The 10,913-nt window shown below is 37.8% G+C and overlaps 1 protein-coding gene across 2 annotated transcripts; it reads right to left on the reverse strand.

The window, feature by feature from the left end:
* Positions 1-8,198: 8,198 nt before the first annotated feature.
* Positions 8,199-10,777, reverse strand: LOC147557876 (INCREASED PETAL GROWTH ANISOTROPY 1-like protein 1). Of its 2 annotated transcripts, none has more exons than XM_086659449.1 (5): positions 9,912-10,777; positions 9,482-9,798; positions 9,136-9,247; positions 8,727-8,858; positions 8,199-8,652 (listed from the first exon to the last, which is right to left on the reverse strand). In XM_086659449.1, the coding sequence occupies exons 1-5, from the start codon at positions 10,521-10,523 to the stop codon at positions 8,554-8,556; spliced, it is 1,272 nt and encodes a 423-aa protein (XP_086515575.1). In that variant the 5' UTR covers positions 10,524-10,777; the 3' UTR covers positions 8,199-8,553. The 2 variants fall into 2 exon arrangements, with proteins under 2 accessions (XP_086515575.1, XP_086515576.1); XM_086659450.1 differs by having other exon boundaries at positions 8,199-8,645; positions 9,912-10,671.
* Between the last annotated feature and the right edge of the window lie 136 nt (positions 10,778-10,913).

Genomic DNA, 10,913 nt, shown 5'->3' on the forward strand with positions numbered 1-10,913 from the left:
TATCTTCTTATTGTTTAAATGAGGAATCACATAAAGGACCGTCAATATTTTTCCCTTGAATATAAGCCCATAGCCTGTAGAATCATGACCATATTAGTTACACACAATTCTTTCCGATTCTATATTTGTTTAAAAGTAACAATAAAGATAATAAAAGAAAATTGAATATTAAAATGTATGTAGAGTATTCTAATTCTTACTGTCAAAAACCTGCCTTAGTGGAGTCAACGAAGGAGATGTTCTCGATAGGAAAAGTGGCCATCCATAGAGATGAAGAATGAATTAGCGAGCATTCCATTGTATTTTTTGTCCTCCAATATAGCCCCTGAAAGGGTAATTGATGAACTGGAAAAATATCAAAGATCATTATGGTGGGGGCATGAAATCGATCAAAGTAAGATGCACTATGTAGGCTGGCATAAATTGAAGAAGAATTTGAAAGGTGGACTCGGAATCAGGGATTTGAGTAGTGTAAACATGGCGTTGGTTGGAAAACTTGTATGGCGATTCTTATACGAACCCACATCAATTTGGGTCAATCTGTTAAAGGCTCAGTATCTCCAACAGGACAATTGTTGGGAGCATAAGAGCCCATCATTAGCCACAAACACATGGAAAAACATGATGAGTATGGAGTGACCCATGGGTTCCCACCATTTTAAACTTCAAGCCAGGAAGGAACTTACTTGATGAAGAAGCCCCACAAGTATTCTAAATGAAAAGAGACAAAATTACCTCAATAGGCGTTCCACCTTTTTGCTCAGGTCTGCCTTCATTCTTCGTGATTTCATGGTATAGGCATGTCCGAAGGCACGCAAAGTGGGCCTAATCAGTGCGGGTATCGAATAACACGAGTTTAAGGGAGAGAGATTTCAATTGGAGGGGTGGGAATTATGCCAATGGGCCCGAACCCGCCCGCGGGCACAGAGTCTAACGAAGGTCATGAACGCATTGTCAATCGGACTTGATGATCGTAGTTGGTCTCTAGCTTAAACTCTACGATCCCTAAATCAATCGGACTTGATGATCTTCTACATCAATTGTCCTATGCGACAAATTGTTCGCATTGTCACCTTGGTCGAAGGACATCTCCTTCAACTCCTTCAAAAAGATTACACCTTTAACTAAAATAAACCTTTATAACACCCAAACTTGACATGTAAGTCGACAAAATATTATGCCAAAAGACACAATCATCAAACCCTCGTTCGGGTATCTCAGACCAATACGCAACAACATTGGCTATTATAAAGAATTACAAACAAGTTCATCAAACAATTCAAGCCAATAACACATGACAAGTTAGAAGGAATGATGCTCATAATAGATCCTCACGTGGATCGCAACCTCAAACAATTATATAACAATAATAGTTAACAAATACAGACTCGTCACTAGAAGGTATCTACTTAGGAGATACATTGACTGAAGAACAGAACCCATGTGAATTATCTCAAAAATTCGTTCATTAAAGACTGTCTTGACACCTTACACAAAAACTATCATAACTCCTCACTCGGAACTCCGATTAATACACCGTTTGAGGAATTGGAAAGTAGATGAACAGACCTTTCCAACCATGTAAGAAACACACCAAAATCATCGCCTATCAATACCAGATTCAGTTTTAATCTAGACTGAAATACAGTAGACATTGTTCTGACACTTTGTACGAAAACTATTATAACACCTCACTTGGAACTCCGATTAATGCACCGTTTAAACTGTCAGAAAGTAGACAAATAGACCTTTCCAACCATATAATAATCACATCGAGATTAATTATCCATCAATACCAGATTCAATTTTTATCTACACCGAGAAGTGAAGAGGGTTAGGGTTTTTAAACCCACTAGTATTTCATCCAAACAAAACTGACCTAAAGTTTTGTTATTTCCACCCAATTAAATATATAAAAAAATGAGGGTGTTACAATCTTCCACCCTAAAAGAGTATTTCGTCCTCTAAATCAAACATACCATAATTACAAACAGTATACAATCAACTAAAAAAATGTTGGAACATATATGTTCAACAAACACAAGAAATAAAACACAACATAAGGCACTATGTATTCAAAGGTTTAAGCCAGCAACATTCACAAGCTCGCTAAAACAAATCATAATTCACACATGATCAGACTCGATACAAGTGAGTCACAGAAGACGTACAAAATCTTCGTCACAATAGCAAACTCATATGACATCAAAGCATCCAATACAACGTCTTCTACACCGATCTATTATGCGATTCTAGAGAACAATACATTTCGATTTCCCTTTCGATGGGTTATACCCAATTTCGAAGTCCACTAGTCGGCCTGATTTGACTCTTGTGTTTGCATCGACTTAAACCTCTTAATAGACAAGGGATACCTCCCAAAAAGAAAATTCGTGCAACACGAGGACAGTGCAACACAAGCACTTCACATATGAGGAGGAAGCGAGCCAACTTCTAATTGGTAAATTAGTTCTCAAACTAGTATGTAGTCCACACGAATGAACTTGTGTTTGCATCGATCATCATGTCGATCCAACCACTGATTAATAATGGATTACAACCGTCAATCCATATTAGAACTTAAGACCACGGTCCACTAGGTTGTCCACTATCACGACACCAAACCCATGTTTGCATCGACCCATGTTTGCATCGACCCACGTGTCGAGCCAACCAGTCTTAGTTCGATCCATTATCAGAACTCAAGATCATGGCCCACTAGGTTGTATGATATCACATCAACACACCTCTGTTTGCATCGATCCAAATGTCGAGCCAACCAGTCTCAGTTCAATCCATTAGTAGAACTCAAGATCATGGTCTACTAGGTTGCCTGATATCACATCAACAAACTTGTGCTTGCATCGATCCAAATGTCGAGTCAACCAGTCTTAGTTCAATCCATTAGTAGAACTCAAATCGTGGTCCACTACGTTATCTGATATCACATCAACAATCTTGTGTTTGCATCGATCCACATGTCGAGCCAACCGTTATTAGTTTGATTTAGCATCATTTCATAACAACTAATTTTGTAGTCCATTGGGTTGCCTGATGTGACAAGAAAATGTCACATTTGGAGAGCCTAACTTAGACTAATTAGTTCTTCTCGAGTGTTATCAATAATATTTTATGTGTTTTTCATGTTAGGTACTTATTTTGGAGTTAAGCGTGTGATTCGGAATAAAAGGAGCGAATTATCACTATCATTTCATGTGCCCAAAACGATAGAAAATGACTTCAAGCAAATCAAATTACAAGTGGAGGCAATGACGAGTCCGACGGTGAAAACGGAAGTCGATTCCGAGTTCGGACAGGGAAGTTATGAAAGATAGAAGTCAAGGTCTTTTCTTGAAGGCACCCCACTTTGGTTCTAGTTGTAGAGACTAGATGAAGGCACTCCTTTGGACTCTAATTCAAAGCCCAAGTTCAAGAATACCCGAAAGAAGAAGGGAGGTGTAGAGATTTTATGACACCCACTTTTGGGCCCAAGTCAAAGTAGTCAAAAGACTTAGTCAAGTTGACTAAGTCTAGGGTTTTAATCAAGTTATCTACTACTCATCATCTTCATCATCATTCATCAAGCAAGGAACAAAAGTAGAGAGAGAGAGAAGGGGGCTAGGGTTTGAAAGTTTTTGAGAGTTAGGGTTCTTCATCAAGAGGAGAGAGAGCAAGAGGAGAGAGATCAAGAGGAGAGAGAAGGGGTCGGCCTAAGCTGGGGACAGCAGCTGGGGACAGCACACAACAGCAGCCCGAGCTGCATCCTAGAAGGTAGAGCACCGGAGCAGCTCTCGGCACGGGCAGAGACGTGCACAGTAGCAGCTCCGGCACGGCAGGGACGTGCACAGCAGCAGCTGCCGGCATAGGCAGGGACGTGCACAGCAGCAGCTGCTGGCACAGGCTGAAGCCTTCACGGGACGCGTCCGCAACTGCACGGGACAGCAGCTCTTGGCTCGGGTAGGAGCTTTTTGGCCGGATCTTCTAGGTGTTTTGCCGGATTTTTCTTATCTTGGCCGGACTTTTTATGAGTTTTCCGGCAACCTTCTTGATCCGAAACCATGGGGCTTTTACTTCTCATGTCCTTGGCTTGCTTCTCATGTGATTTGATTTGATTTTGGGCTACAAATTTCTAGAGAGAGAAAGCTAGGGTTAGCTTTAATGGAGGTTGTGTTCTAAATGAAGAAGATGATGGTTGTCGCTATAGGGAACCCATAATTTTCTAAGGGGAGATCGGCTGCACCTTAAAGACTCATATTTTTCGACGATCTTAGCCTCGAACCACATCGAAAAAGGGGGATTCTCTCATCATTTTCTTTCCATTTCTTATTTCAATCAGCATGTTTAGCTAACTTTAGGATGTCGATTATATGAGATGAAATGTGATGAATTCGTGATTATGTTTAATATGATTTGATGTTTTGATTACAAATTGATGTTCATCTATTTCGATTATCGTTTCGATCGTATTTTCATGTGTCTTGTCAAGCACTTCGCATAGTTAATAGACGAAACGAAGTATTCGATATCGATCGTAGTCTAAGTCATAATTTCATGTGTCTTGTCATGCACTTCACATAGTTAAGCGACTAGACGACACTTTCGATGACTCGAGATTAACCGATTAGGATGTTTGTTTGACTAAGTATGATCTCCGGATATACGTAGTGCTTATAGATATCACCTTAGGAGTCGAGCATTGATTGTATTTCGATACATTAGATCAGACCGTACATAGTTGTGAATTTATCATTATGGATTCCCGAACTTCGACACCTCGCTCACTTATTTGTCTCCCGACTCTTGTTGCCTCCCGATTTTTGTTGCCTTCCGACTCTTGTTTCCTCCGACACTTCTCTCGAATCTCTCTCGTCCGTTTACATATATTATTTAGTTAGTTTTATTTGTGTTTCTTCTCTTGTTTACTTATTCGATCAAATACCCCCATTATCTTTGTTTCTTTCCTTTTTATTCTAAGTTAGCTAGTGATACCTAGACCGGCGAACCAGACTCCTTCGTTATCCGAATCACCTTCCTATCCTTGGATCGACTCCGGTTTTACCGGTTACTACTTGATACCTCCGCTTGGGTGTGCAACCTTTTCGGGTGCATCATAGCCTAACTATGTATTAGCTAACCCGTGTTTGCATCGACTTTCTCGTCGAGCCAACCACTAGTTGTTAATCATTCACATACCAAAAGTCAATTATGTGGTCAACGAGGTAGTCTAATTTCATGTTGACAGACCTGTGTTTGTATCGACTCTCATCTCGAGCCAACCACGAATAGATGCTGATTAAACAATCAAATACCTTTGTGAATCTTCAATCTATTTTTAAATACTTATAGTATTATTTTATACAATATATATATATATATATATGTATAATGAATATATGTAGTTCGGTCGGTTCGGTTTAGGTGGTTTTCAAAATCCCAAGCCGAAGCCAAACCAAACTACAATCGGTTGATCGGTTTTTCAGCCGAGTAGACCCGAATACTATTCGGTTCGGCCTAAAAACCATTCAGTCTTGTTCGGCCGAGTTCAGTCTGGTCGGTTCGGCCGACCGTTGCTCACCCCTAAGACCCAGATCTGGGTCTGTTCGTGTCGAACAGACCTTCAATGTTCTGTTCGACAGACCTCCGGCCAAGGGAAACCTCCTTCGTCGGAGTTTAGAGAGAGAGGGGAGAGAGGAAATTTGAAAAAAAAATTAGAGAGAGGAGAGAGGAAATTTAAAAAAAAAAAAAATTTAGAGAGAGAGGAGAGATTTTTTTTTTAATGTTTGAAGGTCGCTGCCCGGAAAATTGGCCGGCCAACGACCTTCGCCAGTGAAGATGATGAGGTGGCGAGAAGACGAGGTGGCAGCGAATTACGATGAGTTGGATGAGAGAGAAGTGATGACTAGTTAACGGTGTTATAACGGAATCTAAAAAAGGGGGCCATCTGGATATTTTTTATAATGTAGGGGGCTAGGCAGGAAATCGGTCATAAAGTTGGGGGCTATTTGGAAAATAACCCTAAAATTTTATGACTTTAGGGTCTCTTCATTCGCGATCTTAATGATCTTTTCATTTTATGATCTGTAGGGTATTTTCATTTAGTTTTTGTCGTGTTACTCCTTTCCCTTCATGAGACACTTTACGTTCGAAAGTTTTGTGTAGTACTTTACCTATATAACTCTCATGTAGTACTCAGAGGAGTTACAAATCTTAAACCATGTAACGTTCTGGATTGATTTCCTACTTAGAATGAAATTCTGGTTTTACTCAAAAAAAAAAAAAAAAAAAAACAATGACAGACCCCTAGAGAATTTATTCTCGGTAGATTTTCTTTATTACAGGAAGTGGGGGCCTATATATATAGGTCGGTGCTATTTACAGAGCTACTAAGAGCTATTTACAGATCTGACTATTTGAAGATCCACTTTTTACTATTTACAAATCTTTTGACTTTATCACAACTTATTAGTTATTTAGAATAAACCCCCTATTTTAGAGATAGGTCCTTCCCTCCATCTAAAAATCTTGATCTCTTCCCTCCGAAAATTCTTAAAGCAATTCTTACAACTTTTATCTTGATATAGTATTAGGTTTCATGGCTTCTTTAGATAGTTTTTTAAAACAATCTTGTTACAGATTTATCTTGAATGATATATATTCATGGAAGTAGATTTCTCTTTAGTTATTTAGGTAGTTTTCAAAGAAATCTTGTCATAAAAGAAGATGATATTTTGTTGCCGTATTTTTTGTTGGTTCTTGCAGAAAAATTTCGGTTTAAACTCGGTGGTTCCTGCCAAAAATCCGTCTTTTTTTTGTTGTCATATTTTGCGCATAGTTTTTGTTGTTTTTCACCAACAATTGTTTGATAAAAAATGTCTTTCCTGCCGAAAATCCATCTTTTTTTGTTGACATATTTAGCTTATAATTTTGTTGTTTTTCACCAAAAATTGTTCGATAAAAAACGTTTCCGAGAATGTTCATCGTTCTAAGCATGATTTGGCCGAAAATTTGTGTTGTTCATAAAAGTTAGGAAAAAATGTTGACCTAAAAATCTAAGTTCGTTTGAAATAATCATCACAAATTAGTTTATCTTACTTCTAAAGCTATGTCTTCTCATAATGTTGTTATATGAGTCTAATGAAGAGTTTTAGTTGAGTTCTTCATTATCAAACTCTTCCATTAACGAAGCTTCTTGACCACCAAACTCCTCCATTAATGTACCTTCCTTATTGTTAATTTATTCAATTGCTAATGTTTCTAGTAGGTGATTGTGAGTTGATTGTTCATAGTTATGGTGGTGATTGTTGGGGTGGTGTAAGGTGTTGGTGGTGGGATTTAAGAATGGAACAGATAAAATATCTTCTACTCTATAATCAATATATCTTTTTTTTCAGTTTGATTCTTATTAAAATTTGATTTTAGTCTCTATGTGCTCTATAAATAGCAAATCCTTATTTAGAGAGAGTGAAAAGGTTCAAATTTTTGGGCCCTCTGTAAATAGTTTTGACCTATATATATTATCTTCAACAAAAACAAAATAGATTTTCTCTGTCACATTAGGGTTTCGGAGGGAAGCTTCCAGCCGATATTCGTTTGATTTCAAGATGAGGGCTAAGGTATAATCAATGACACCCCTCTTCATTTCGATCTCTTTCTACTCTTGAATCGTAATTCTTTGATTAGTATTTGTAAAATCTGGAGTTGTTTTGATACTTTCTTTGCAGTGGAAGAAGAAGAGAATGAGGAGGTTGAAGCGAAAGCGCCGAAAGATGAGGCAAAGATCCAAATAGTGAGCTAAAGGAGGTCTAGCTTCAATGCTGGTTTTGCTTAGTGGAGTCGGCTTTACACATTAATTTTCCAATTTTGCTTTTGCTTTTGCTTTTGTTAGGGCAAATAATACACGAAATTCATATTTTCTTGTGATTTTGACACTGGTTTCCTTATCAATGTTTATTGCTAAAGCTAGATATTGTTATTTTCTTTCTAAATTTAGTGATGGATTTCAACATTTATTCATTACCATAAATTTGAGACTGCATTTTGTTCTTGTCATGTTTAATTGATTTAGTGATCTTTCTTGTGGGTGGACAAGCCATTAGAAATCCCACCTGATGAGAGTTTTTTCGGTAAAGAACCCCATGTTAGTCTCTCTCTCTCTCTCTCCATGTTTAGCTTCAGTTCTGTGTCGAATGGATAGCTTGTAAAACTAGACCACTTGATTAATCTATTAAGTTCTTCACTTTTTTCTGAACTTAATATATGCGTATACATATTGAGAATAGCCAAATCGACTTCTCTGAAAAGGTTATAAAAAGAAAACAGAAAGGTAAGGACTCCTACCCGTAACAAGGTTTCAAAGTCACTAGAGATGAATGGTGATGACATCCTATAATCCTGCAATTGTACCATATATTCTTGCAGGGGGAACCCGAACTGAAAATATTGATTTTTTTTCTAGTTGTTTATCTTTAATCGAAGAGTTGGAAATCTCCGTGAGACCATAAGATCTAGAATTTTCTTTAGTAACCCTTGTTCGATCTTCTTGAGATATTTCACTCATTTTCTAATAGTTTGTTGCTGACCATGGAAACTCCTAATAACATTTTGCATATCTTCAAATGCATGCATGGCTTCTACGTTAAACCCACCTGCAAACTGGAAGTTTTGTTATTAGCAAATTTAAAGGAATTACAGTATGGGAGATGGAGAGGGCTAAACGTCTAGCATACCTGATGCACTCTAAAAGCAAATCGAACACCCTGAAGCAGGAGATCCTCTTTTTGTCTGTATTCTTTGGTCTGCAATCCCCTAACAACCCGTCTCATATATTCCGTGGCAACTTTCATTGAACCTAGTTTTAACTGCCAAACACAGGATATCTGGTCAGTGCAAATGATTTGTAATTATGTTTTTGTAGAGATGCTATTTTGATTTTCCTGCTCTAGTAATTTACTTTTCTATGTTGTCCGGGTCTTCTTTATGAGGTCTTGTAGGTGCAAATGGGCTTGTAACTTTAGTATTATCTCATAACAAAAAAAAAGGAATTAGTAAGAGTTACTTGGTATTTGGTAATTGTTGATGTTTGTGTTCTTTACAAAATATCGGAAACTAGATGTTGACCGAAATCTAGTTCCTCACCTGACTGATTACCCCAGATTCCAGCATCCACTCTGAAGGTATTTGGAACTCCTTGTATCTCTTCATTGCACTTCCCCTCATTCGCTCTATATTGTGAACACTCAATTCTATTCTGCAATCACGAGTTAACTGTCATGTAACGAGGTTGAGGTCCGTTTCACTTTATTTAGTATAAAAGAAGGCTTGTAATTTTTGTACTGACTAAATGAGTTATTAGACAGAACAAATCACGCCATATTTGTTTAGTTTCAACACTCAAAAAGCTGCTCATAGAAATACACTAATAGTCATTGCTATGTCAAAGACAATCGAGTCTAACATCATCTGATTGAGTATTGAGCTTTACCTATCTTGGATAGCTTGCATATTTTTCAGGGAAACTAGTATGTGCTGTTTGGAGTTGTCTCTGAAGGATGACACTTCAGATTCAAGGTTCTTCAAATCTCGGTAGTTGAAAGCAGCTTCACGCATTGCATCTGCTTTCTGTTCAGGCCACTGTGGGAAACGCTTCAGCACAGCCCTCTCATCTACCAGGTACGAGAGTTCAACATCTAACCATTTAACAAATGCCTCTACCTCAGAAATATCTTTAAAAGCTGCATTCACGACTTCCTTTGCCAAATACCTTATGAACTCCCCATGTGTTTCAACATCAGACTTTATCTGCACATAGATCATAGATTTACAGGGTAAAGTTTTGGCATAGATGAACAAATAGAACCATAGAAAGATGAAAATTTTGTCTAGCATATGCAATGTTGTGAGGTTTTACTTACAGCAAGGAGATACGACGAACGGTTCTCTATTTCACCGATCATGTCTCGAGTATTTACTGTTACTGGTCTTAGACTGGTGATTTTGCTTTTTGTCTCTCTCCTTGTAAGTGTCCTATAAATTTCCATTACTTCTGGTACACGCCGAACAACAGTTGTTGACTTAACAAGCAATTTTGACGGAAACGGTGGTGGTGGCGGAGGTACCAGTGCCGGAGCCGGTGGTGGAGGTACTTCACTTTTGTTTACTTCCTGTGATATATCTGAAGTAGTAGGTTTAGGAGGTGGTTTGGGTAGTCTCTGTTCCTTCTCTATTTTACAACCAGTCTCCAATTGAATATCTTCTGAGTTCTTATTCTGAATCGTGGGTTTATGTTGAAAAGCACTTCGATTGATACCATTAGAAGAATTTTTATCTGTCTTGATCTGAATTATGGGTTTATGTTGAAAACTTCTCTCTACATTTTGTTCTTTGAGGTGCCTGATCTGTGTTTTAAGATTTTCAATCTCTTGTTTCAACTGATTATTCTCTGTCATCAAAGTATAATTTTTCTCACTACAAGCTTCAAGCTCTTTCTTAACACAAGTAAGCTCCGAATCATGATCATTTGGCATTCTCTTTGTTTCTGAGAAATCTCAGTTGAGTTGAAATCAAGTTTGTCTTCTTCAATAATTTATAGTAGAATTGCTTCTAAAGTAAAGGCATTTTTTAACAAAAATTATGTTTCAACTAAAAGATAAAATTCCACAAATACCCTAGGAGTTGTTGCTAATGGCTGTGAAATGTACAGATCTTGGTTTCTAGACATGGGTATATACGTCATTTGAATTATGATATCTTCGATATCTATTTGATTTACTAATACAACTCCTTGTTAGTAAAGGTGTTTGCTTTTGTAGGTAAGGCTGAGAAAACTTGGACGGCATTGTAATATTAATGGTTGTTGCTCATGTTAGGTGCTAATAAATTCTCAGTCAATATGACAGCAAGGTCTTCCCAGTCAA

This window comes from Eschscholzia californica, unplaced genomic scaffold (assembly GCF_041429995.1).
Source record: "Eschscholzia californica isolate CP2 unplaced genomic scaffold, dmEscCali1.0.p SCAF_2, whole genome shotgun sequence".
NCBI lineage: Eukaryota > Viridiplantae > Streptophyta > Magnoliopsida > Ranunculales > Papaveraceae > Eschscholzia > Eschscholzia californica.

Excerpts from the sequence above, each read along its gene's own strand:
- LOC147557876 (XM_086659449.1), bottom strand. The coding sequence starts at position 10,523 with ATGCCAAATGATCATGATTCGGAGCTTACTTGTGTTAAGAAAGAGCTT. Across the intron at positions 8,859-9,135 it reads AATCTGGGGTAATCAGTCAG|TTAAAACTAGGTTCAATGAA; the intron begins GTGAGGAACTAG and ends TGTGTTTGGCAG. Across the intron at positions 8,653-8,726 it reads TTGCTTTTAGAGTGCATCAG|TTTGCAGGTGGGTTTAACGT; the intron begins GTATGCTAGACG and ends CAAAACTTCCAG.